We start from the raw sequence: 26,829 nt of genomic DNA on the forward strand, positions 1-26,829 counted from the left end.
AAGCTTGAAATTATAGGTTGTGGCAACATAGGTAACTGAGGCAAATAAAATGTGCTTGACTATTAGAACTCTAATATTCCACCCCAAAGAGCGGCCATACCAGGCCCGAAGCTTTGTTTTTATATGGTCCTTGAACCATTGGAAGCACTGCCTAGCCATTATACCCACACCAGCACATAAATACCTCAAAACTTCACCCCTCATTATCCAATGCATAAATAGATCGCTTAGCCATTCTATGGGACATCATGGGCAATCCTAAGACCAAAAAACTTACTCCAATTACACATCGAACCTGACGCTTCATAAAATAAGGAAACTTGATTTTACCATCCAGACACATCACATAGTCAATTTTTTATCTTTGCTTCTTACATTTAAAAGCTTGGAAAAAGAAATTGATGGGGCAATCACTAAGCTACAGCTAGTTTGTCTACTCAACATTTTGGCCCGATCATCCTCCTCCAATTCCCTGACATTCATCTCCAATTCTAATTCTGACAACAAAGTGACCAAATAACTTTCCAAGGGACATTCTTATAGTGCAGATTCAGCCCATGTCGAAACCTATTCAAGTCCTTTGTCTTCCATTTACAGTGATTTTCATTTCTCTCCCAATCCCTGGTAGCCAGCACTACTGCCCTTACTCCTAAATCCCAGCAAACACCCCTTAAGGGTCCTCACTATGAGATCTAGGCTATTTCTAGGTGGACCACATCATCTTACAAGACTTTCTAGATGAAAGAAACCTCTTATTGGACTTAAATGGGATGTCTAAAGACCTACCAATCATATGTGGAATACCAAACCACCACACAATTGGGATATGGTCCAATAAACATGTATTTAGGATATACTCACCCCCCATCGGAGCCCTCATCCACCATCCATCGTGTGATGCATATACTCTATCTAATCTTCCCGTCCTATAGAGATACCCTTTCTTCTATTGCTCCATGAGTATCCACCAATACCCATTGGATTCAACTCAGCACAATCAACTAATCCATAGTTAAGGCATACTTTCTCTCAAGCCTCCAACTCCAGTGCAGGCATACATATGCCTGGGTGTGACCTATCATCCCCCACCTCAGTGAAATTCTAGTCCCTCACTAGCAGCCATTTATCTACCCCCGTCTTATGATTCAAAGAATTCTAGCAAACACACCTCTCTCTTGGGCAATTTGGGGCATACATGCTCACCAAACTTCCACTTTAGGCTGATAGACTTATGTTTTCACCCCCATTAATTTTCATGCTCCTCTTTTCTATTTGAGAAGCCTCAATAAAGATTCTAGTTATACCTTGAGCAAATTTATCATAAGCATGTCTCTATCAGATACTTGGGTTGCCACGTCAGTGTGGGCATCTCTTCTTTGTAGCAGTTTGTTTCAGTGTTGGAGAGTATCAAGAGAAACTCTTCTCTTGGAGTTCATTCCAAATTGACCTTGTTAACCAGGTACTACTGACCATGGCATGGTTTATTTGTTCTTGTTGGTGCCACTCTAGGGAATGCATCACTCACCTCAAAAGGCCTATAGTTGGTTTGGTAGATACCATAGCCAAGGTGACTTGGGAGACTTTAATTCTCCCCACGTAGAAAGGGGTTATAATTTCTTGTGCCTCACTCTCCTCCATAATCTTATTTGTATTCATTAGCTTGCAGTTATGGTAAACCCTTACCCCAACCTACAAGATATTGGAGTAGTCAACCTTTTTGCAACCACAATGAGCACTCACTCCCTCACCCTTGTCCTCTCATGATTCAATTGTGGTCAAGAAAAGAGATATGGACTACAATTTTGCCGAATAAAGAGTGCTTGTAGCTCTAACAAGCTTTTGGTAAGTAAGAAACTGCTGGGAAACCATGAAATATTACCATAAGAAAAGATCAATCTTATTATCAATAGTATTGGTTGGATAGCCCATCGATATAAACCATACTCCTACCAATATTCTAAGGATTATTGTGGTGATGGAAAATGTACCAATGATAACTTTATCCAGTTTATTGGTTATTTCTCTCGTTTGTGCCAACATCATGACATTATTGCAAGGCTATTTATGAATGAAATTGATGTTTGTGAATGATGCATTTATGCAAAACTTGAAAATGTTAATGAAATCCTTGGTAGCACTTTATCCAACATAAAAAGCCAATTGACTAAAAAACACACATTATCATGAAAACACAATGTATCCAAGCTACATCACACTACACAAAATGGATAGAGTGCCAATTAGGACAAACACTGACTCAAATTAGATTTTTTTAAATTGATTGAAAAAAATCCTGTCCATAACTTAGACTCTAGCTCAAACTACAAAACACTACTCTCAAGAAAGTAAAGTGTCAACTCAAACCTAACCAAAAGCATGAGAATTTACCTAAAAGATGAGTAGTATGTTGAGTGCATGAGTAGTATGTACTACCCATCTTTGCCTCTCTCTTAGTAAATAATAAATAGTAAACATTATTCTTAAAATTAAAAAACATGCAAATAAATGCAACCTAGCGAGTGCATGGATGCACAGTATGTGTGCACACACACACATACACACACACATGCATGTGCACACGTGTGTGCACGTGCACACACACTTTTTTTTTTGTGTGGAATCTTTGAGTCATTATATTACAAAAAAAGCTATCCCAGAAAGGGAGAGCTATAATACATCAAGAGAAAATCTCACTGTAGGACAAATATACATCATGATCAAAGACACGAGATTGCAAGCAATCAAAAAGCGATTGCTCTGCAAAGAGTGTCTGAAGAAAGAGAAATTGGAAAAAATAGGATCACCAAAGACCCTACGATCCCTCTAGAGAGTCCAGAGTGCCCAGTACCGAACCCAAACAAAAAGAAATCAAACTTCTATCTCGGTGGATGTACACCAAAAAGCCATAAGAACTTGCCAAAAGCAATCTGAGGAAACCGAGCTCTCAAAATCTACCCAAGGAAATCCAAGAAAGCATAAGAGGAAGGACAATGCCAAAAGAGGTGAGGCACAAGCTCTCTTGGAGCCAAACATCTACGACAAATAGAGGAAGCAATATGTCGTCATGCCAAGAGCTGTCCATGAGGAAGAACACCCAACAAAATTCCCCACAAGAAAACCTGCTGACGGAGAGAAATATTAGAATGCCAAATCTATCTCAAACATTTCCGCCACCATTTCATAGGATGATCAAGATGCCAAAGCTGATTTGCCTTTTGCGAGATAAATGGTGGAGGAAGTAGAACTTTATAAAGAGGAGAGAGTAAAATGTGCAAACTGCAGAGGATGGCATGACAAGCCCATAGAAGAAAGTGTCTAGTCTTGAAGACGATCCTATAGATGCAATGGAGGAACCGGCTAAAAAGGTTGGAGCATCAAAGTAATCTTATGCCAAAGTGGACGATAATGCATTCCAAGTCCAAATTGGGCAATGGCCAAAGGAAAAGTAAGGCAAAATCCAACATCCTGAACCAAATGAATCCCCTTGAGACTCAAAAAATACGAACGCCGAGGCTCCTGCAAAGCCAAAGGAAGGGCAAACATTCTAGACCAATGTATACTTTCAGCTCTGTAAGAGTTGCCCTGCAAGGAATCACTACCATGCCAATCCAAGTGGGAAAGGTTTCCAATCCATTAACAAATGGGAAACCAAAGGACAGTCGCCTATCACAGAACCAAAAAGAAACTCCCACTGGGAAAGCTGCCAAAGACCAAAAGCTGGAGATTCAACATGCAAGAGTAAATGACGAATCATGGCATCCCATGGTTGAGAATCTTGCAAAAATTGTAGCATGAGTTTCCCCTTATGGGCAAGAATGTGTAGATGGATATTGTGAATATTAAAACCTCCATGTATCTTTGAAGAACAAAGTTGTTGTACCTGAAGCAAACACAAGCTTTTTTTGCCATGGTGAGAACACTAGAAGATTTCCAAAACCTCAAACATAAAAGAGGCAAGATCAGCCTTGTTGAACATGAATGCAAAGGCAACAATTTTGATTTCTGAAAATTTACATGAAGCCTAGCAGCTAAACCATATAAAGAAAGAGCTTGCATTAGCTCAGAAAGATCCTGCTTTGTATTGCGAGGAGTGAAAAAAGAATCATCTGCATAAGCTTGAGCAAGCAATGGTTTACTATCATGAATTTCCAAACCATGTAGCTTATCCGTAGTTACGAGATGATCCATATACTAAAGCATGGGGTGCGTGGCTATAGCATACAAGAGCGCACTAAGTGGATAGCCTTGATGCACCGAACAATGAAGAGTCCATGCTTCAAAGATATCCCCATAAAGAATGCAAGCAGCTTGATTGTCACTATAAAGCCAGTATATGATATGCTGCAATTTCTACCCAAATCCCAAAGCATGCATTGTCTGAGAGATGAAGTCCCATTGAACAGTATCAAAAGCCTTGGCAATATCAACTTGCAGATAAATTCATCCTGCTCTGTGTATTTGGCATACTCAATTCCAACACAAGCATTTGCAATATTATCAGTGATATGCCTACGAGGAACAAAACCATACTGTGCAGGATGTAAACCATCATGCAAGTATCCTTTAATATGATCAACCACCATTTTGGTGATGATTTTATATATGATAGGCATAAGAGTAATAGGTCTCCAATCAGCCAATGATTCACAAATCTGCTTTTTGGGAAGAAGCCTTACTAGCCCTTTTTTCCAAGAAACTGGCATATGTTGTTGTTCCCAGGCATGGTTGATCGTACGCAGCAAAATGGGCTTGAGAAGATCCCAGTATTCAAGAAAAAATTCCACTATAAGGCCATCCCATCCCAGAGATTTCCATTTACCACATGATCGGACAGTAGTGGTCAATTCTATTTCATTAAAAGGGCATTCAAGCTCAAGAGCTTGTGCATGTGAAACAATAGGGAAAACATGCTGCATTAATTGAGTCTGAGCTATCAATACTATCGAAGAAAGAGGATCAGTCCGTCCAAACTACCTGGAAAAATGATGAACACAAGCTGCAGCAAGTTGAGCTCGAGAGGAAGTCCAATGTCCATCAAAATGCAGAGTATGACAAATATTGGTAGCTTGTTGCTTATGATGTAAGCTCTTTAAAAAACCCTTCGACGAGCAACCTTTATCCAAGAAAGCTCGCTAACAAGCTCTTGTCTCCCATTTGGCAATTTTTCTATAATCATTACTTTGCAAACAATGTCTAGCTTGGCATAAAGATGTGCTTTCTTCAAGAGACAAAGACAAAAAATGACTGAGTTAAGTCAAAGACTGACAGGTAGATTTTGCTCGAGCAACCATATCCCTCAATGTTTTGAGATAATTTTTGCCATAATCGCGAATAACTGATTGCATACGAGCAACAAATGCATCCCAGGCATAATCAGTATCAATAAAACTTTGAAGTGAAAGAGGTTGACATGCATCATACACCATGGCCTTAAAATGATCATGATACAAATAGCTATTGTTAATTATGAGGAGCCTTCTGTGTGGAAGCCTATCATCTGGCATGTCATGCAGAGAAATCCTCATAGAGGTGCATGATCAAAATGCACAAATGCATAATCAATTGACAAGGTAGTAGTAAAAGTATCAGAGTGTTGAGGATCAACTCTGTACCACCTGTCTAGTCTAGCTTTGTATGTAGATTGAGCATTGTGCTGGAAAGTAAACCTAGGCAACAATGGATAAGATGCTGTCCAAAGATCAACAAAATTGAAATCAAGCAATAATTTAGACCAGCTCTGTCTCTCAGAGGCCAACATATGTGTATGGCTAGATGTATTATCCCCTGGCTGAGGAGCATTGTTGAAGTCACCACAAAGAAAAGCATACTGCCTCCATGGATACCTCTGCATATCTTCCTAAATCTGTCCTTAATGACAGGAGGATTGAGGAGCATAGACAGATGCGAATTCAAAGATATCACCCTGTATAATGCATTGCATAACCATCCATCTGCCTTATGAATCATTGAAGGCCACAGAGGGATGAAGATCATGCCTGATCAGAAAGACCACTCTCAAAAAGGAATGCTGTCTAGCATAGAAAATCTCATAATCGTGAAAATGACCATGCTATCCAGCATACACATGTTGATTATGTTCCTGCAAAGCTACCACATCTGGCTGTAAGTGATTGAGATACTCCCCAGACTGTCTTCCATTTAGAAGCATCACACAAACGCTATACATTAAGTGTCAAACATATAAATTTCAACAGCATATTTATAGATTATGTACAGCAGAGAGAGAACTAAAATTAGGCCTACATATCAACCTTAAGATCTGGACCCCAGCCTTGAGGTATCACAACTAGTTGAGAAGTGGATAGCAAACCAACAATATCTTCTTCGGGAAAGAGAGTCCGACTGGCTGTCATAGCTGCCCATGTAACACCCACTCCTGAATTTTCTTCAGGAGTATGACCAGTCAAGGATGCACCATTCCAAGTGCGAGAAGGTAAAGGTCATCTAGCAACGACAGTTTTCCTGGGAGTCTGCCAAATCTCTTGCAAAGTTTTGTCTTTCCCTTTGGGCTGAGAGGTGGAAGGCATAGAGGGAGAGGCATTCCCATTGGACACAACAAGCGTCTTGCCTTTTTCCTGAGCTAGAGTAAGAGGCTTGACACCCTTCTATTTGAAAACGGGCTGACCCATCATTTCTTTAGTAGGCATCTGAGAAGGCATATTTTCCAAAGGCCTTTTGTGCATAACAAGAGGTCACTAAGAAGCCATATGGCCAAACTTCTTACATTCAAAACATGCACCTGCAAACAGGCCCCACTTGAGCTTGTAAAAGCACAGCCCATATCCACGTGATTCACCATAACAGAATAGGAGTCAGGAGTGGGATGATCAGTATCCCACAAAATGCAAAATCGGTTGGAGTTCCCATTTGGCCGCGGAGGGCACACCACCTTACCCAACAATGCTGCAAGTTTGGGTGAGAGAGAAGCCAAGCATTGAGGGAAGTCAACCACTTCCACCCGTACCGAACAACGATGGCGAATTAAAGCCTGATAATCCTTGGTGGGCGACTAGGGAAAAACATGCACCATCTGCTGCCCATAAAACAAAGGGGAGTGTTCAAGGAGCATGTGTTTGTCCTGAACTTCATCTGTCATAATAACCTCAAAAAAGCCCCGAGCAGCATAATGCACTTTCTAAACAAAACAACCACCCAAAGTCGTGGTGAGCCAATTTCCCACATCTGCTGCAACAGGCATGCGTCCCGAGAAAATAAAATAAAATAGCATGCTTGGCATATTCATGCACGGGATCAACGATGTCATCCACCTTCACCATGAGCCCAACAGTGGGAGCAGAGTCTTTCCAATCCTGGCGCATGTCTTCAAAGCCCTCATGCATAACATCAAAAACTAGTTGAGCCTCAAGAGAAGCATGCATCGAGTCATCCTGACCTGAGTCCTGTTTCTTCTTCTTGTGCATGTAGGTCTTGACAATTTCCATGGGAAAAAGAAAGGAGTAACAAGGAGAAGCTGAAAGGGAAAGACAAAAGGAAAACAGAGAGAGGCTGAGAACTCTTTCTACAAACAGCGCGGACTGATAAGAACTGACTGTACGGACGTGACTGCACGAAAAGTACGGATTTCTATACAGAAAAATCTGACAGTATGGATTTTTTCTAATAGTATGGAATTTCATACGGATGTACAAATGGCTGACCCAAAAAAAAATTCCCTGGCAGTACGGACGGATGTACAGATTTCATACGGATGTACAAACAGCTAACCAAAAAAAGACCGGATGTACGGATTCCGTACGGATGTATGGACGACTGACCCCCAAAAAAAATCCTCACAGTACGGACAGATGTACGGACGGGCTGGCGCAAAAACGTACGGACAAGCACCTATTGTGGGAGTTAAAGGTCACTGTGCCTTAACCCCGGTTATGTACAATACTCAAACACATATATAAATGAATGAAAAAGAAGATTAGGGTGGTTCTGCACCCACCAAACTTGTGTGGCTCTCTATCTCTCTCTCTCCTTCTTCCGTTCTTGCTTCCGTTGAGAGCACTCTCAACTGGTATCAGAGCCCGGGTGATCTAGCTGAGCGTGCGTGAATGCTTGGAAGCTCAGCAGCTCTGTGGGAGGAAGGAGAAGCTCTGTGGGAAGCTTTGTGGGTGACTTTACTTGCATCCGAGTGTGCAGAGACCTTGGAGGAACCTTTGGAAAAGTCACTTTGGCTTTGCGAAGTGGTTTTGAGAGCCTGTTAAGAGCTTTCAAAGAAAAAGTCGTTTTTTGAGCTTTTCCCTGTTCCGTTCGATTCGATGACAGAGACTCCATATTGACTTATAGAGGCAACTATTGCTTGCTTTTGGTGTCCACATTACTTCAGGAGCTTGGAAACACCTTCATTCTTGAATCTGGGATCATTTCATTGGATTTCTGACTCACTGTGTCAGTTTCTGCGTTTTTTGCCCGGGTGTTGGAACTCAAGTTTGGAGCAACCATTTGCAAATCTGTCAGTTCCGGTGGACTCAGGAGGTCCTAAAACTTCTATGTTGCTCATCATTCACACTCCGGTGGAGTTTACAAACAGCTCTGTTTCAAAAAACGTTTTTCAGTCCGTGTGTTGGACCCAGTGATTGAGACCACGGTTTCCAAAACCGTCTGTCCCATTGCGTTCCGGACGCTCAAAAACCCCTACCTATCAGTTCTTGCATGATTCGGTGGAGGATTTTCAGAGTTATGAATCTCTGTGTATTCGATTTCGTCTCTCTGTTATGCATTTTTCATACTAAGGTTTTGAAACCTTAGATTTATGCCACATGGCAGTGGATAAGTGTTGACTCCCATTTCTCACTCATCGGTTGGGATTTTGGAGTTCTGGCAGAAGAGAGATATTTGCAGATTTTCTTGCTGAGCCGATTATGCAATGGCGCCCATGTTTTGAAGCATCTCAGGTTCTATTTTCAGTAGCGCTCATTACCGTGGGACTATGATTTCTTGAGCATACCTTATGCAGATCACTCTGGTTGCAGTTTGAGCAGTGTGCGCTCATTCGTGGTATGCATTGGGTTGCAATGGATGATTTATAGGCCATTTGGATGCATTGCGGTCCTTATTGGATGCGCTGATAGGCCCAAATTGCCTTGTGGGATGCTATTTTTTATGGACGCTTTGCACATGGATGCTATTTTATGCTGAGGGACAGCTTTGACACATTGTTGGTGATGCACTGATAGTGCTATGCTCTCTTGGATGAGATATTATTGATGCATATGCCAGTGGTCAGTGTTTATGCTTGAGTCATTTGGCACTTATTGGCATTTTCTTTTGGGTTAGATTTGCTCATATGGATGCATAGTATATGCACATGAGTCAGATGCATCTTTTGATGCTTTGAGCTTTGAATTTTGGTGATATTTCACTCTATTGTGGCATACACATTTGGGTGCACCTAGTATTTGGTGTGATTCTCTCTTGCAGGCACTAGCATTTGGGATTTTGTTTCATTTGCATCATGGCATCCTCTTCCACGTCTGAAAAGGAGTTTTTCAGCATTAGAAAGTTTGATGGGACAAACTTTTCTTTGTGGAAAGAACAAATAAGGGATGTGCTTATTCAAAAGAAGCAGATTAAACCCTTGGTAGGGATTGAAGCTAAGCCTGCAAATATGTCTGAGGATCATTGGAATGAGTTGGATGCATTAGCAAAGTCTACTATTAGACTTCATCTTGCAGAGTCAGTTTATTTCACAGTAGTAAATGAGCAGACTACTGAAGATTTGTGGAAGAAACTGTGTGCCACTTATGAGAAGGAAACTGCCTCTAATAAAGTTTACCTCATGAAGAGGTTGTTTGAGCTGCAGATGAAGGAAGGGGTCTCCATTGCTTCTCACTTGAATGAATTCAATATTATTTTCAGCCAACTTCAGGCTCAGAAAATGAATTTCAATGCAGAGACTAAGGCAATATTTCTCTTATGCTCATTGCCATCCTCATGGGATACCTTCCGTACAGCTATCAGTAACTCTGCACCTGGTGGAGTACTGAAATTTGATGATGTTGTGGGTAGCTTGTTGGCCGAGGAGATTAGACGGAAGTCTATGGATGGCAACAAGCAGGATGCAGCCTTAAATGTGCAAAGGGGCAAATCACAGTTCAGGGGAAAGTCCCAAGAAAGAGGGAAGTCTCGTAGCAAATCCAGGGCACGGAACATTGTGTGTTACCATTGTGGCAAGAAGGGCCATATGAAAAAGGATTGCTACAAAGCTGAAAAGAGAGCAAAAGGATAAGAAAAAGAATGCAAATTGGGGTGCAAATCAAAAGGAAGAGAGTCCAAGGGAGGACAAAGGAAAAGTGAAGATCGAGGAGATCAATGCAGTCACACATGATAGTGACAATGATGTTCTCTTCATGTCTAGTTTATCTACAGAGTTGCTTACCACTTCAGATGATGCATATTCCCAGGATTGGATTTTGGATTCTGGTGCTTCATTCCATGTTACTCCCCATAGGGAATGGTTCTCCACTTATGATAGTGGAAAGACAGGTTGTGTGCATCTTGGAAATGACTATGCATGTGACATAGTGGGAGCAGGTGACATAAAGTTTTCTTTTGCAAATGGGTCTGCATTTGTTTTGAAACATGTGAGACATGTGCCTAAGTTGACCAAGAGTCTTATTTCAGTGGGTCAGCTAGATGATGCTGGTTTTCACACCACTTTTGGCTTTCAAAGTTGGAAAATTCAAAAGGGCTCTATGCTTTTGGCTAGGGGTGCCAAGTGTGGGACTTTGTATCCCTTACATGTATCAGGGGTATTTGATCATGTTGTTGCAATAACCGAGCAGCCAAGCACTTCTTTGTGGCATTGCAGGTTGGGGCACATAAGCCAGAATGGAATGAAACTCTTATGCCGTTTGGGTTATGTACCGCATTTGAGTTTCTCTGATTTTGAATTTTGTGAGCACTGTCTCTATGGGAAGCAGACTAAATCAGCCCATAAAAGAAGGGGAAAGAAAGAGTTTGAAATGCTTGATTTGGTGCATTCAGATGTATGTGGTCCCATGCCTACATGGTCATTAGGCGGGGCTGAATACTATGTGACATTCATTGATGATGCAACTAGGAAAGTGTGGGCTTATGCTATAGCTCGGAAGAGTGATGTGTTCCAGGTATTTCAGAAATGGCTGGCCTTGGTTGAGAATCAGTCAGGTAGAACGCTTAAATGCCTACGGACTGACAATGGCTGAGAGTATCTCTCTCATGACTTTCAGCATTTCTGTGATACTCGTGGGATTAAGAGGGAGTTTACATCCCCTCGTACTCCAGAGCAAAATCCAGTTGCAGAAAAGATGAACCGTACCATTCAAGAAAGGTTGCAATGCATGCTTTCCAATGCAAGTCTTTCTGGTGGTTTTTGGGCTGAGGCAATGAAGACTGCAGTGCATGTGATCAATAGATCACCTAGTAAGAGTTTGGATGGTGGTATTCCTGAAGAGGCATGGAGTGGCAAGAAGCCCTCTTACTCTCATTTGCGTATATTTGGGTGTGAGGCATATGCACATGTGCCAAAAGAGCTTCGAAAGAAGCTAGATCCTAAGTCTAGGAAATGCATCTTTCTGGGTTATGGTGAAAGTGGAGAGATGGGCTATCGTCTCTGGGATCCAGAAGCAAAGAAGATCATACGCAGCCATGATGTGGTCTTCAATGAGAAGAAGATGCATAAGGCACCCATGAGGGATGTGGAAATGAGGAGAATCACTTTCTAGGATGTGAATCCACCTGCATATGTTGATAGATAGCAAGCTGTCCATGCACCAAATGTGCCAGAAATGGTACAACCAAGTACTCCCACAGGTATACAATCAAGGGTAGATGCTGGATCATCTATTGGTGGAAATGATGAGCCAAATGTGGCTAATATGCAAGTGGGAGAGCAAGCTGAAATGCGCTTGAGAAGATCATCTAGAGTGTCTAGACCGCCTGATAGGTTTGTTCCAGGGGTAGACTATGTGATGCTTACTGATTGCGGGGAGCCTTCTTGCTACAAAGAGGCTATGATGCGTGAGGATCAACGCAAGTGGGAGTATGCTATGCAATCAGAGATGAGTTCACTTATGAAGAATAAGACTTGGGACTTGATTTCTTTGCCACATGGAAAGAAAGCATTGCCATGTAAATGGGTCTACAAAATGAAGGTCACAGGTGATGATGTGCCTAGGTACAAGGCCCGTTTGGTTGCTAAAGGGTTCAAGCAAGAGAAGGGTGTGGACTTTGATGAGATATTCTCTCCGGTTGTGAAGATGACCACACTTAGATGCATGCTTGGACTAGTGGCAGTAGAGGATATGGAGCTTATGCAGATGGATGTCAAGACAGCTTTCTTGCATGGGGATTTGCATGAGGAAATATACATGGTGCAGCCGGAAGGCTTTGAAGAAAATGGCAAAGAGCATTTAGTTTGCAAGCTGACGAAGAGTCTCTATGGTCTTAAGCAAGCACCTAGAGAATGGTATCAGAAGTTTGATGCTTTCATTCGGTCCCAGGGTTTTAGAAGGAGTGAAATTGATCACTGCCTCTACACTAAAAGGGCTAAGGATAATAGCCTGATAATCTTGGCACCATATGTGGATGATATGCTATTGGCTAGCAAGAATACTTATGAGCTAGATGCATTAAAGGCCAAGTTGCATGAGGCCTTTGATATGAAGGATTTGGGATTTGCAGGTCATATTCTTGGTATGCGCATCACGCATGATCGGAGTAGGAAACTCCTTTGGCTTTCACAAAAAGAGTATGTTACAAAAGTATTACAGCGTTTCAATATGGAGGGGGGGAAGGCAGTGAGTACTCCATTGCCTCCATATGTGAAACTGAGTCATATAGATAGTCCCAAATCAGATGAGGAAAGGGCCATGATGGCCAAGGTTCCTTATGCATCAGCAGTTGGGAGTCTTATGTATGCTATGATAGCTACTAGACCAGATATTGCATTTGCAGTGGGAGTTGTTAGCCGGTATATGGCTAATCCAGGAAAAAGGCATTGGGAGGCAGTTAAGTGCATCATGAGGTACATGAAGGGTACCAAGGAGATGTGCATTTGCTTTGGTAAAGGAGACATGTGTGTACTTGGGTACACAGATTCAGACTATGCAGGGCATGTGGATAGTAGGAGATCCACTTCTGGTTATGTGTTCACCTTTGCAGGTGGTGTAGTGTCGTGGATGTCTCGTGCACAGAAGTGCGTGGCTTTGTCTACCACAGAGGCTGAGTATGTTGCAGCCACAGAGGGTTGCAAGAAGGCTATATGGCTTGATCGGCTAGTGGGAGATTTTGGGATTCATACAGGTGTACCGACATTGCATAGTGATTCCATGAGTGCTATTCAGCTAGCACGGAATCCGGTCTTTCATGCAAAGACCAAACACATTGAGGTCAGGTACCATTTCATCAGGAAGGTACTTGAGGACAAGCGCATAGAGCTTGTCAAGGTTCATACAGATGATAACCCTGCAGATATGCTGACGAAGAGTCTACCTAGTCAGCGGTTTGAGTATTGTCGTGTATTGATGGGCATTGGATAGTATGCTCACTGGTTGTTCTCCCTTAAAGGCACATTGTCCTTTACGTGGGAGGTTGTGGGAGTTAAAGGTCACTGTGCCTTAACCCCGGTTATGTACAATACTCAAACACATATATAAATGAATGAAAAAGAAGATTAGGGTGGTTCTGCACCCACCAAACTTGTGTGGCTCTCTATCTCTCTCTCTCCTTCTTTCGTTCTTGCTTCCGTTGAGAGCACTCTCACCTATAGCGTGGGAGCACAAGGGCTAGCACGGGAACCAAGAAAAGGAGCAGGAAGGGGTGCGCAGGATGCTGGCTGCAAGCTGGTCTCCTCCTCTCACCAAAAACTCAACACCTCTCACACACACACACATTTTGTTTGTGGAATTTCACACACACACACACAAAGTGTTGCCTCTTAAATCTCTTATCACTTAAACTCTTCATATATTTTGTTTTACAAATATACAGTACAGGAAAAGTAAAGGGGTAATAACACATTGTACCTTACTCAACCTAAACCTCTTTGCTCTCTTTCTCATCCTCATTAATGGAATTTATTTTTGGGGGCTTTTGGGGTTTCTAGCTTTCTTCTACATTTATTTATGTTTGTTCATTTAGAATTTGACATTCCATGAACATAGGATATTATCACTTATTATCCTTTGAATCCACACACATGTGCATGGCATAAATTACAACACTTGCTACCAATTAAACAAATCTGACAAAGCATTTTAAGTCAATGTAGGATTGTAAGAGTTCAACGAGATATAATGCAACCAAAGCCATTAGATGATTGCATAAGCATGGAGTGATTAAGAAAATGAACCCAACAGCAAAGCAAGAATAACAATATATCCACTGGAATATAAAAAATTCATTGAATGGACATTGAAAAGGAATGTGGAGTCCTCATAATGTACAAAAGAAAAGATGAATGGAGTAGATGGAGGGCTCTTTTTTGCCTTGCGTTTTTACACTTTTTTGAAATGTTAAGTCAACCACATAGTTTGCTAGCATGATGCATCTTAAGGCCTCTCTCGAGAATTGTTTTAGTTGGTGAACCTACTTAATGTTATGGAGTGTGAAGAATATCTCTTGCATGGACATCCAGCACAAAGTGCTTTCGTTAGTGGTGGCTCTCATTCATTCACAATGTAAAGGATAATAGCTTACCTTTTGCTTTGTCTTAACTCGAAGAGATGGGGAAGCTAAATGAGGAAGGTGATGTTAAATCTCCATGGCCAAATACGTGCATACTACCTTTTGGGTTGCTGGCCGTTATGTATAGGGGAATGGGCCAGAGGAGGATTACCTGGGAAGGAATGTGCTCATGAATGTGGCAAGTGACCGGAGGCCTCGAGACAATTCTCGAGCACTTTCTCGAGGCCCATTCCCCCAAGTGGAGGGCTAGAGGTAGGTGTATATGACGCGCGGCGGGCAATGTAGATGCAACATGTGTCGGGATGAAGACTAAGCAGAGGAAGAAGGCGCAACGAACAGCATGGGTGGGTCGGTGATGTGGCAAAGTCGCAAACTTGTTGACGAGTTGGTGGCGTGTGGTACGTGGGTGGCATGGGCAATCAGGCTGAGGGGGCCGAGTGCTGAAGGGATGGAACGTGGCACGGCGCCACGACGGGGTAGAGGGGCGTGGCATTTATGTGCATGGAGGGGGCAGATTCGGGTTCTGCATGTGTCTAGATTGGACGGCTGAGATGAAATGTTACGTATCCATTAGTACGTGATTCCATATCACAAGCACACGCCACAATTTACCGTCGTACGTACAGTGACTCTCTTTCTCACGTAATGAGTACCCATATATATTATTCGACGTGACCACTTGCATTATTTAGGTGTGCAGGTCAAGATGCCTTCGCATTACAATTTGTCTGCATCACATGGAAGCTCTGTCTTCTATATAAGTGCGTCGCTGTGAAGATGGAAATCACCCACGTTCCTGCAGCTCTTCTTACCACCAGGTTCGTGCCCTGCAAACACAGGAACACGTTTCCCTGCCCTCTCCTCCACCACCTCGGCTTTCTCTCTGCCTTCCTTCTCCGTTCCTTGATTAAATAATGTTTCATTTTGAAGTACCACATGTTTTCGCTCTCCTTTTTTAAATTCCTTAATTGAATGCCTCGCTAAGAAAGCTGACATCCAATACTCAATACATGAGAGTATGTTTGAAGGTCGTCTCACTTAGTCGCTGTGCTCAACTTGAGCTTGCACTTAAACATCTCTTGAGAATCCAAGTCTAAAGTTTATTGAACAGTCGATAAAGGCATGTCAGCTAATTTAATAAGCCAGCAACCAGGGTGCTAAGGCCTTTGGCTAGTCCAGATCTTCATGTGTGTCAAAATAAGCAATTTTTTGGTTGATATTTACAACATCAAATATTTAAAGATATTTGGATTATATTTAAGCTGCCAAAGGCAATCAGATGGTATGCAATTGTGGCATTTTCTTCTTCACATAGAGTGTGGTATGAGGTCACCTTTTCATTATCTAGGGATTCAGATCAGGACAGTGACTCGCCTATATCTCAGAACTTCTCACTTGATGTGTCTTTTTTCTTTTTGTGTATTCCTTAGGTTGTGTGTGTATCTCTGGCAGTTGTAGTATCTTGGGATGTGTATTTGCATATGCTAGCTCTGTTACCTGATACGCTTGCAAATGTGCTGCATGAAGTTTGGCAATGTACAAACGTCAAGGGAAGAACTTTAAAGTAGTTTTATCTGCAACAGCGCGCTGTGAAATGGTTCCAAACGTTGTCAAAACCCAATTTTGCAGCTCATTTTGTGTGATGAGATCATATATTGGAACTTGAATTTCAACTTAGAATCTGTGTAATGTGCGCTTGATAAGTGTTTGTCCATTGTGCAGATATCAAAATACACGAAAACAACCAACAACAAGATGGAAAATTTTGGACACATTGGTGATGACTTCACGGACATTGATGAGGTCAGTTCTTTCTTTATAATGATGGTATATACTCGGGTCATTTTCTCAAGCCTGAAGGCTGAAAGTTCAGAGTGGGAAATCACCATTCTTATGAGAACATAAAATGTAGCTTGGCTTACTATGTGTATTTCCTTATCACTTCATACCTTTGTTACGGTAATTAATTAATTAATTGAATATTATACTTATTTTGGGAGTTTTGTTTTGTTTTTTGGGTTTCTTCTCCCACCCCCAAATCTTCTCTCTCTCTCTCTCTCTCTCTCATTATTCTCTTTCTTCCATTTCTTTAAAAGAAATCAATTTGTAAGATTGGATATATACTAGTTTTGTGAAGGTTTATAGCTTCATTTTGTAACTTTTAGAGGCATATCATTTTTTCCTGACCACATGGAATAAGGCTCTTATCTCTTGCTCATGCTTAGCAACCTGCATATATACACGTACACCTTCATAACATTAGAATAAATATTTTCACTACAAGTCCAATACTTATTAAAAGACAAACAGGCAGAGAGAGAGAGAGAGAGAGAGAGAGAGAGAGAGAGCTTTGAATCTTAAACCTTCCAAAGAAAAAAACCTGCTCTCCATGTGGAGAGAAAAAGATAAGAGCTACAGGTGGGAGTGCATATATTGTCTCCGTAGGAGTGCATGAAGCCCCTCCAAGTTTATTACATGGCATTCCTAAATTCTGCTACTTGGAGGAGACAAATTGAAGAAAGAAGGAATGATTTCTATTACAACAGTTTAAGATTGAGAGACTTTGGGTTTAGGTTTGAAGTCCTTGATAAATTCCTCTTCCTCTTTATAGACAGTGAGCTTCTCTTACTTTATTGAGTTCTGTGGCTTTTTGCTTGAGCTAGTTCGGAGTGCATTCTTCTTCTGTCCATATCTTCAGAGAGAGAGAAAGAAAGAAAGAAAGTTTAGTAAAGCCTTCGGAAGACCGATGGGTCTATGAGACTGAAAATCCTGGTGCAAACGAGCTGTGGTGGTGGAGCTACTAAACAAGCATCCACACCAATGCAAAATGCAGAAAATGCAGAGAGAGAGAGAGAGAGAGAGAGAGAGAGAGAGAGAGAGATTATTAAAGTCTTTGAAAGACTGATGGGTCTTTTAGACTATAGGAAACCTGATACAGCAAGCTGAAAGGGTGGAGCTACTAAACCGAGCATCATCACCCATGCTAGATGCTAAATGCTACATAGTCCTAGAAAGCATCAGTGCTACATAACATCATCATCATGATCATCATGTCACATCAAATCCTGTGTCAAGTCTGGCCTGATACAACATATACTGGAGCTTTGAAGAGAGGTCACGGTGGACCCAATGGCTGGCAAGGCTGCGGTGGTATAAGATCAGAAATAGAGCGCTGATGGCCATCTATGGGTGCAGTCTGGCGTGGCCCCGTGGCTGCAGCTCTGAGTCTGACTTGGACCACAATAACTCTTATAGGTCGCGCCCCAGGTCTCCGAGCGTGATCTGTGTGTCCTCCCTCTGTCGGGTCTGTTGCTGGCTTTGGATTTCTATGACGATGATGATCATTACATCCATAAGAGGAGAGAGACATTATTAACCTAGAAATGAAATGTTTTATTGATGTTCTCTGGACACGTAATTGGATTTATGGACAACCCAGACGTAATTAAACCATAAAATCTCTTGTTCTTGCACTGAATGGCTGCATCACTGATCATGTATTACATATCCTTTATGAAAATGTAATTGAAAATGAAGAACTCATGTGCCATCTCCAAACCATGTTCTTGTATATGAGACCCAGCCAAGGTTCAATTTTTTCGAGCTACTATCCCATGTGAGACATGGTATCTTGCCAGGTTGCATTCTCCACTGATCATGTGAGCCAAGGTTGCTATGAATGTCCTCTGGACACCTAATTGGATCTACTTGCTAGAGCACTAAATGGCCGCATCACTGATCATGGATTACATATCATTTATGAAAATGTAATTGAAAAGGAATAACTCCTATGCGCCGTCTCCAAAACCATGTTCTGGTATATGAGACCCAGTCAAGGTTCAATTCCTCTTGCATATGAGACATGGCATCTTCCCGGGTTGCATTCTCCACTCGATCTTTCTAATGTACCAGTAAAATCCCTTTAGTCAGTATAAAGAATGTTGTGGTAGTCTTACTGCAGGTCAGCATGGGGTTTATCCTTCTTTATCAAATCCTATTCATGCGATATTTAAGTTCACATTACTAACTCTCTCAAGGCTTATCTCCCTTCTCGTATTACTCCATCTGGTTGGCACCCATAACAATGATCCGTGGAAACTGTGCTCAAGACAGCATAGTTGAGATTTCATTACATGAGTTTAAGACTGAGAATCTTTGGGTTTAGGCTTAAAGTTCCTGATAAGTGCTTTGCCATCTTTGTAGACCCTTCTGATCTTTTCTTACTGTATTGAGTTCTAGGTTTTCTGCCTGAACTGGTTCGGAGTGAGTTATTTCGTCATCCACATCTTCGTGCCTTTCAATTTGTTAGTCTATCTCAAGATCTTTTCTTTTACTTCTTTTCCTGTGCAACAAAGCTCAGCATGTGCTCCCTTCTGCTTGATAAAGCATTTGTCTTCATGATGCCAATCGACGTTGGGTATACTTCTTATGGAATTCCCGAGTCCATCGTCTCTTGTCTTGAACTCTACTTAAAAAATTCCCCCGATCCGTCTGGTAACCCCCTACTTCTAAGTAGAAAAGCATTATTGGCTCTCACTTATCTCTGCTTGATTGTCATCTTTGTTAACTTTTGTGGTCACTTCTACTGTCATATCTACTTTTATTGACCTCATCTCTGTAGTTTATATCTTTAACAGTTGAAACCAACTGTGAAGTAGGAGGTGTAAATGAGTAGTGGTTCATTGTCTTTGTCCCTCACTAGCTTCCCAATTATACTGGTCATTGTTTCAAGCATTTTTTCTGCAGGCTTCTAAGACTTGTTCTTGTAGCAAGGCTATGGGATCTGTCCTAGAAGTCACTGTCGCTATTCTGCCCAAGTGGTGCTACTTTTAGCTAACTTGCTTCTTGTTTGGATTCCTGGTGTGTCCCCCCTACTTTAACACCTTAATTGTTTCTTGCCGTGCTATGCACCGACTACTTGTAAGCAGTATCACTCAAACAAAAAGGCAAAAAGGTGACCTGGATAAGCTGGATATTGATATTGGAGCAGCACACAAAATGTGTAGGAAGCTACACATACAGATGTTGATGCGTTGAGTGCAACAATGATTTGATTCAACAGGGAAATCTCACCCTGCTTCACAGACAGTTGCACCCTGCTTTATGGTGGCAGAATGGATAGATCTATGGGGTATCCATAGTTTGTGACTGTGTCAGTGTAAACTATGCAGCAGCTTTCTGTTTCCTCTACCAAATCCTTTGCGTTGATATGCTTTCTTTCCCAATTGAGAGTAGTATATTCCAATTTTGCATTTAAGGAGCGAGTTATCTTCTGGCAGCAGCATTGAAGTTTCCCTTGCAGCAGCATCGAGCCTCTCTCTGATAGCATCTTGGACTTTGGTTTGGGCCATGGAGCTGCAACCAGCTAGGAGAGGGAGAGAGCGAGCAAGGGAGGAGGGGCAAGCAAGGGAGAGAGAGAACGAAAGAAATCAATGTCCGCAGAAGACAAATTGATCGGGCGGACCAAAAAAGTAACCACTACATAAGAGCTCTAGGTGGGAAAGCTGAGAGCATCTCCATAAGAGTGCATGAAGCCCCTCCAAGATTATTACATTTCCTAATTTTTGCTACCTAGCAGAGACAAACTAAAGATAGAAATAAAGATTTTTGTTACAACAGTTTAAGACTGAGAGTCTTTAGGTTTAGGCTTGAAGTTCCAGATAAATGCTTTGCTATTTCTGTAGACACCCATTTGCCCTCCTTTCGAGCTTCTCTTACTTTATTGAGTTCTGTAGCTTTCTGCTTTAGCTGGTTTGGAGTGAATTTTCTGCTTTACATATCTTCATGCCTTTCAATTTGTTAGTCTCTCGCATGATCTTTACTTTTGCTTCTTTGCCCCTGCAAAAAAAGCTGAGCATGTGCTCCCTTCTACTTGGTAAAGCATATGTCTTCATGATCCCAAGCCTGCTGTACTTTCCTGTGAATTGCTGAGTTCATGGAGATGTAATAGCAGCTAGTCCCTGCTGATGGAGTTTATGGTTTCAACCTTATGATTGACTATCATGAGATTGAAACTGCACTATGTGTGTTTTTAGAGGACAAGTTTGGGCATGTTCCTGGATATATATATATATATATATATATATAGAAAACAGTGAAAAACGACTGTGAATCAGGAGGTGTAATGCATACGATAGTGGTCCATTTCTCCAGCTCCCCAGCTCTACCTACCATAGCTTCAAGCATCTTCTCTTTCACTACTGCCTCCTTTCCTTTCTTCATGTTGCCGATTTTCTGCTCCATTACTGTCAGCTTATGCTTGAGCTCTTTTACCTCGAGCTGTAGCAGATGAATCTTTTCCTCCTGCATTTTGCAGTTATAAGCCCTTGATTACTGTTGAGTCCAGTGATAGCTTGGCGCATGTCTTTGGAAAAGAAGGAGTATTTATAGGGCTGCCAGTGCGAAGCTCTTCCTTGTAGGGTCTTGTTTCGCTGCCAGAATCCATGTTGTGCCTCTTCTCTACTGACCCTCCAGCTATTGTAACCCTACCAGCGAGAGAATAATGTTTTCCAGAGGCCCAACATACGTATTACAGATTGTAGCTCTATGCATAGCTGCCTATTTCTGTCTGTACCTCAGAGACATATATCAACTGCGAGAGCCTCCCAAATTTTTTGCAGTATTCCCAAACTTCTTCACTTCTTTGGCAGGATGCTCAAAGGAGCTGTGTAGATTCCAGGAACTAGTGTCTTTTATGCTACGCCTCACTATGATGATCATGCTGGGGCAAGGAAATGCATAATGTCTTTTATCTATGTTGTCACCTTGTCTGATCAATTGAATTGGTGATGTTTGATCATATGGTTTATTCTTTCACGTCCACAAAGATCCTAGGACCAAAATCCGAAACTTAATCATATGGTTATTCTTTCTCGTCCACAGGGATCCTATGATTTACAGGACCAAAATCTGAAACTTACTATGATGAGCTGGGGAAAAGTAAATGCATGATGTCTGTCCTCTACGTTGTCACCTGTCTGATCAATTTGAATTGGTGAGGTTTGATCATACGGTTGATCCTTTCTCGTCCGAAGAAATTCTATGGTTTACAGGACCAAAATCTTAGGCTTCTGAACTAAAAAAGCCATGAGTGGTGAATATAGAAGGCCTTATTATAATGCCTCATCCAAGGTAAAGACGGCTTGGAGGGAGAAGCGACTAGTGGAGCAAATGACTTCCCTCCTGCTATATCTCTTGTGACCTCACAACAAGCTGGTAATGTCCACAAACTCAATCAACTGGGACAAAGCATGTACCCGCATCCACTCATCTAGTTTATCAACGATTAATCCAAATAGAGTTGTGGAGAGAGAGAGAGAGAGAGAGAGAGAGAGAGAGAGAGAGAGATCACTTCTAAATGTCTCAAGGTACAGTTGACAGATGCTCTCAAAGCTGCTGGTCTTGAGTCTTCAAACTTGATTATTGGCATCGATTTCACCAAAAGTAATGAGTGGACAGGTATTATACATTTTTTAATTATGATGTTGCATTTCTCTTTCAAATTTTCATCAAGGCATTTCTCAAAGGCCGTAGCATCACAACATATGGTTGTTGGATCAGTGAATTCGAAGTAACCGTCACTCAAAGGGACATGTCAGACATTTTGTGCAGAAAGCTATAGGTAAACCGTAATGCAGAATCCCTACTTTCTCCCAAGACATTTTGGTGCAGAAAGATACAGTAAAGAGATGAATTCCTACGTTCTCCCTCAAGAATCTAGAGAGGAAGGCAGTCAAGATTCTGGTCAGCGACAGAGATGAAAATGCAGAATGGAGGTAGAAATGCCAGAATGTAGAATTGTCTGTGAGCAGTCACTATCATCTATTGAATGTGTGAAAGTAATGGTTCCCCTCCAGTTGAGTTAGTTTGAACAGTCCTAGCATGTCAGTGTAGTCTCCCAGGTCTTTTTTTAATCAATATACCTTTGTGGGTTTCCGTTTCTATTGTGCTTGCCAAATACACATGGTTCACATGACTCTCCTCATTTCAGTGAGGGAAACCCTTTGACCATGTGTTGCATTCTCTCATAGCTGTAGATTTTGATAATCCAGTCGCTCAATCTTCTGATGGCAATAGTGTTTGTGCTCACATGCCCAACAATGGCTTTGCCATTATGTACACTTGTATAGAGCTCATAGATTTAACCATCCGCCGTATTCCCTCGTGCCAAGTAGTATACTTATTTTTCATATCCTGATGAGGTTTTGTATTCATGAAACTCAATTTAAATTTGTTATGCAGCATAGTAATGGCAATGCTTCTTATGTCACACTGGCAATGACCTCACATTAACGTTTTACATCTTGATATTGATGTCTTGATGCCCCACAACATTGTGGATGGATAGAATCATCACCAAAATGGATGGGACAGTTTCAAAAGCTCTCGTTGGACTAATGACCATGAGTTAGATGTCTTCCACCCTTTGTCATATCTGGTGAGAGCATCCAACAATCCTTGAGCTTTCAAAAAGGAGGAAGAGATTTCCATATCCTCATCCATAGTTGTCATCTTCTTGGTCAAGCAAAGAATTCTGGTATGTCTTTGATGTCATGCCTGGCCTCCAAAAATACTGTATGCCTCGTCTGCAGCTTTGCATCCCTCAATGGTATGAAATTAGTTTGCCTTCTCATTCATAGCTGTTATCTTCTTGGGCAAGCAAATAATTCTTGAGGTATCTTTGATGTGATATGTGGCCACCAAAATATCTTGGATTTCTCAGTGGTATGAATGAGTGTATCATTGTGATGAGCATCATGCTTGAATTGCTTCTTTTGCCAAATTATCTTCATCTTTGCCCACCATTCTAGTCTCTTGGCAATCTCCCAAGTCTTGTGCAGCTCACCATCATGATCAACTGTCTGCCATCTTCGACTGTAAATTTTTGCTGTCCATACTGTAGACTCCTGAATATTTCCTTGCTGCGTTAACGGAAATATTTCACTTGACGTTCAGCTAGGAATGGACCAGAAGTACCCCTCTGAAAGCAGAGCAGCATTTTGAGTTGGAAAAGCTTGCCTCTCCCCCTCAAACCTTGTTGACTGTCACTCCCTCTGGTGCTGATTCAATTCAATTTAAACTCAGTTTACACATTCATACATGCTTATTGGAACACTTCAAAATAAAAAGCATTAGTATGGCACAAAAAAAGGGAGGGTACAGCAACATATTATCAGCTCAATTTGTGGTGTACATGTATAAGAATAGAATCCCTTGCATAGAAAGATGTGACTCACAATCGGCTGGGCATAACTGCCTCAATGACCCTCGGGTATCCATCTTACCGGCTAAGCTTTCATCATGGTCGAGTATCTCCAACCCTTTTGTCTCCTGGGCGTTAACACTTCAGTTAACTTCATCCCATGTCTCTTGGGATATCCTTATCTTATAAGCCATCAGTCATCCAGGACTTTGATTGGAGTTTGAACACCATCATATTGATCCTCTCAGCTCTCGCCCTTTATTATGAACTTACTGGATCCTACTAAATGTGCAGAATGGTTGATTTACAAGTTGATGTCTCTCCAAGTATAGTAGCAAGGCCAGGTACAATAGAAGTATAATGCTACGTAAAATGATGTGAATCAACACGTTACAAGGTGGCTGTAGGGAGGTATTCGCTGAGTACTCATTCACAAGCTGTGTGCCTAGGAAGAGACAAAAGCTATGAGAACCAGTATAAAATAAGTGAAAACATATTCCTATGAAAAGTTTCCATCATCCCTTTTAACTCCTGAATGTGACAAAGATATGCTTACGTATTTGCAGGAAAACATTCCTTTGATGGACTCAGTCTGCACTCAGCCCTCGCTGGCAGAATGAATCCTTATGAGCATGCCATCTCTATCATTGGAAAGGTTCTATCTGATTATGATGAAGACAAAGAAATTCCTTGTTTTGGCTTTGGAGATGGTTTGTTTGCTCCTCGTTTAGTCTTATCATTCAGTGTATGTAATTTATCTCGGGAGATTTTTGCCCTCATTTGTAAATCAATGGATGATTGCCAATAGCATTTCCATTACTTTAAACGGTTTTTGATTTGGGTCAACAGCAACTACACATGATCAAAAAGTATTCAGCTTCTATAAGGATGGCCGACCTTGTGCTGGCGTAGATGGGATTTTGGCACGTTACAAAGAAATAAACTCACATATAAATCTTTCGGGTACAAAAACATAGCCTCAGCTCTTTTAGAATGAGAGACTACCTGCTCTTAAACAATATTACTATGATGGAATGAATGATAACCCGTTTGCATTGCAGGACCAACCTCATATGCTCCAGTTATACAAGCTGCCATAGACGTCGTGAAACAAAGTGGAAACCAATACCATATTCTTGTAATAATTGCAGATGGGCAGGTATCAGCAGTAATTATTGCAGTTTCGTGTAGCACAGCCTAAAATGCAGCAGTCTGGAGTTAAACCAATTGAATTATTGCTATTACTTTCTGCAACTTATATGAAACATTGATGTGTCACAGGTAACTGGAAATATTGGTTCGAACAGTGGAAGGCTGAGCCAGCAAGAGAAGAAAACCATCGACGCTATTGTCACTGCAAGGTATTGAATAGAGCAACTGAAATTATGACTGTCTTCTGTGAAACGTCTCAAAGAATTTGCATTGACTTAGATCAGTCTTGTGGCATTCTCTGCTCCTTTTGGCCCACTGGCTTCTAGGGCATGTGATTAAGGATACCTTTTGTGCATGTCAATTGTAGTAATTACCCGTTATCGATTGTGTTGGTGGGAGTCGGTGATGGACCTTGGGACACGATGGAGCAATTCGATAATGCCATACCAAAGCGCACGTTTGACAATTTTCAGGTGTCACTCTTGCCCTTGCAGAAGATTTTGGTTTCTTAAGCGGCTGATTCAAGTGCAATAAAGAAGTTGGTTCCTGCAGTTTGTGAACTACACAGGAATCATGTCCCAGTTCCCTCATCCAGAACAAAAGGAAGAAGCGTTTGCACTGGCTGCCCTCATGGAAATACCAAAGCAATATATGGCAATCAAGCACCTAGAGGGTGTAGGGTATGAAGTCATTTGCTCATGACCCCAGTTATTGATAAAGCTATAGTGATAGTCTCTGTAGCGGTTATATTGTTCGAGGTCTTTAGTTTGTATTGAGGGATTTTCAACCTATCCCTGCCATACCAACATAGCTGAGCTGGCTGATGATGTTGCAGTCAACAAAGAGGAGATTCCAACAAGGCCGTCGTTATGCCACCTCCGCTGCCATAATCTTCACGACATACGATGTTGCAAATGTATGGTACTACTATTGTGGAGCTACCGAATTTGTTGATCAGACAATGATAGGGATTAGCTATTGATAAACCAGTCTTGTTTTGCAGAATAACTTGGCACGTGCGCTACGTTCATTTGCAGAGACAAATTTGCACTACAAAAAATCTCTAAATCCTTATATAGTAATATCAATGACAGTGTGAGAATTCAACTGATTATAAGATTTTATAAATCTTCATATTGAGAATTCAACTGATTATACGATTTTATATATCTTCATAGAACACAATATGATGGTACATACAATTGCTATGGTTTTTGGAAGTCGTTGAATCCAGAACACTTGTGAAGAATGTGCGCATATGAATGTGATCTTTAAGCTTTCCCTTCTGGTTGTATGAAATCCTGTTCTTTTTTTGGGTCCAGTTTACATCTGCAAAACATCCTGCCCTCCTCTCTCTCTCTCTCTCTGCGCGCCCCCCCCACCTCCCCTCTGTTGCGTAAAAGTGTCATTTTTCACTAACTGGTAGTCCATAGTTTCTTCTGGTTTTTAGTGGACTTTCACTTACTGGTAATCCATAGTTTCTTCTAGTTTTTAGTGGACTTTATGCACTAGTTCCTTCTGGTGGACATTATGCATATTGAAGTGCCAGAAAATAAAAAACAAAAATAGGACCTCTCTCTCATTTGCACAAATGTATGTGTTGCATGTGCATGCACGCACATGCAGTGACACCCACAAGCAATAATGCTTGCACCTGCACTCGTACATAGGGCATACATACGTGGCCTATGTGCAGACAACATATACATGTGGGGGTTAAAGGTCACTGTGCCTTTACCTCGGTTATGTACAATACTCAAACACATATATAAATGAAT

General features: G+C 41.5%; 1 protein-coding gene across 1 annotated transcript; it reads left to right on the forward strand.

The window, feature by feature from the left end:
• The first annotated feature begins 15,391 nt into the window (after positions 1-15,391).
• On the forward strand, positions 15,392-26,312 carry LOC147884586 (E3 ubiquitin-protein ligase RGLG4-like). Its single transcript, XM_087397159.1, has 11 exons — positions 15,392-15,515; positions 16,420-16,500; positions 22,071-22,155; positions 24,466-24,609; positions 24,749-24,862; positions 24,961-25,058; positions 25,181-25,260; positions 25,419-25,524; positions 25,604-25,731; positions 25,887-25,967; positions 26,055-26,312. Exons 2-10 carry the CDS (start codon positions 16,453-16,455, stop codon positions 25,939-25,941), a joined length of 858 nt encoding a protein of 285 aa, XP_087253285.1. The 5' UTR covers positions 15,392-15,515; positions 16,420-16,452; the 3' UTR covers positions 25,942-25,967; positions 26,055-26,312.
• The last annotated feature ends 517 nt before the right edge of the window (positions 26,313-26,829 follow it).

The sequence above is a fragment of the Dipteris shenzhenensis genome, chromosome 26, assembly GCF_047967505.1.
Source record: "Dipteris shenzhenensis isolate YYH24624 ecotype China chromosome 26, Dip_SZ_1.0, whole genome shotgun sequence".
Classification (NCBI taxonomy): domain Eukaryota; kingdom Viridiplantae; phylum Streptophyta; class Polypodiopsida; order Gleicheniales; family Dipteridaceae; genus Dipteris; species Dipteris shenzhenensis.

Coding starts and splice junctions, on each gene's coding strand:
- LOC147884586 (XM_087397159.1), top strand. CDS start 16,453: ATGGAAAATTTTGGACACATTGGTGATGACTTCACGGACATTGATGAG. Junction 16,501..22,070: donor ACTTCACGGACATTGATGAG/GTCAGTTCTTTC, acceptor CTCAAGGTACAG/TTGACAGATGCTCTCAAAGC. Junction 22,156..24,465: donor CAAAAGTAATGAGTGGACAG/GTATTATACATT, acceptor ACGTATTTGCAG/GAAAACATTCCTTTGATGGA.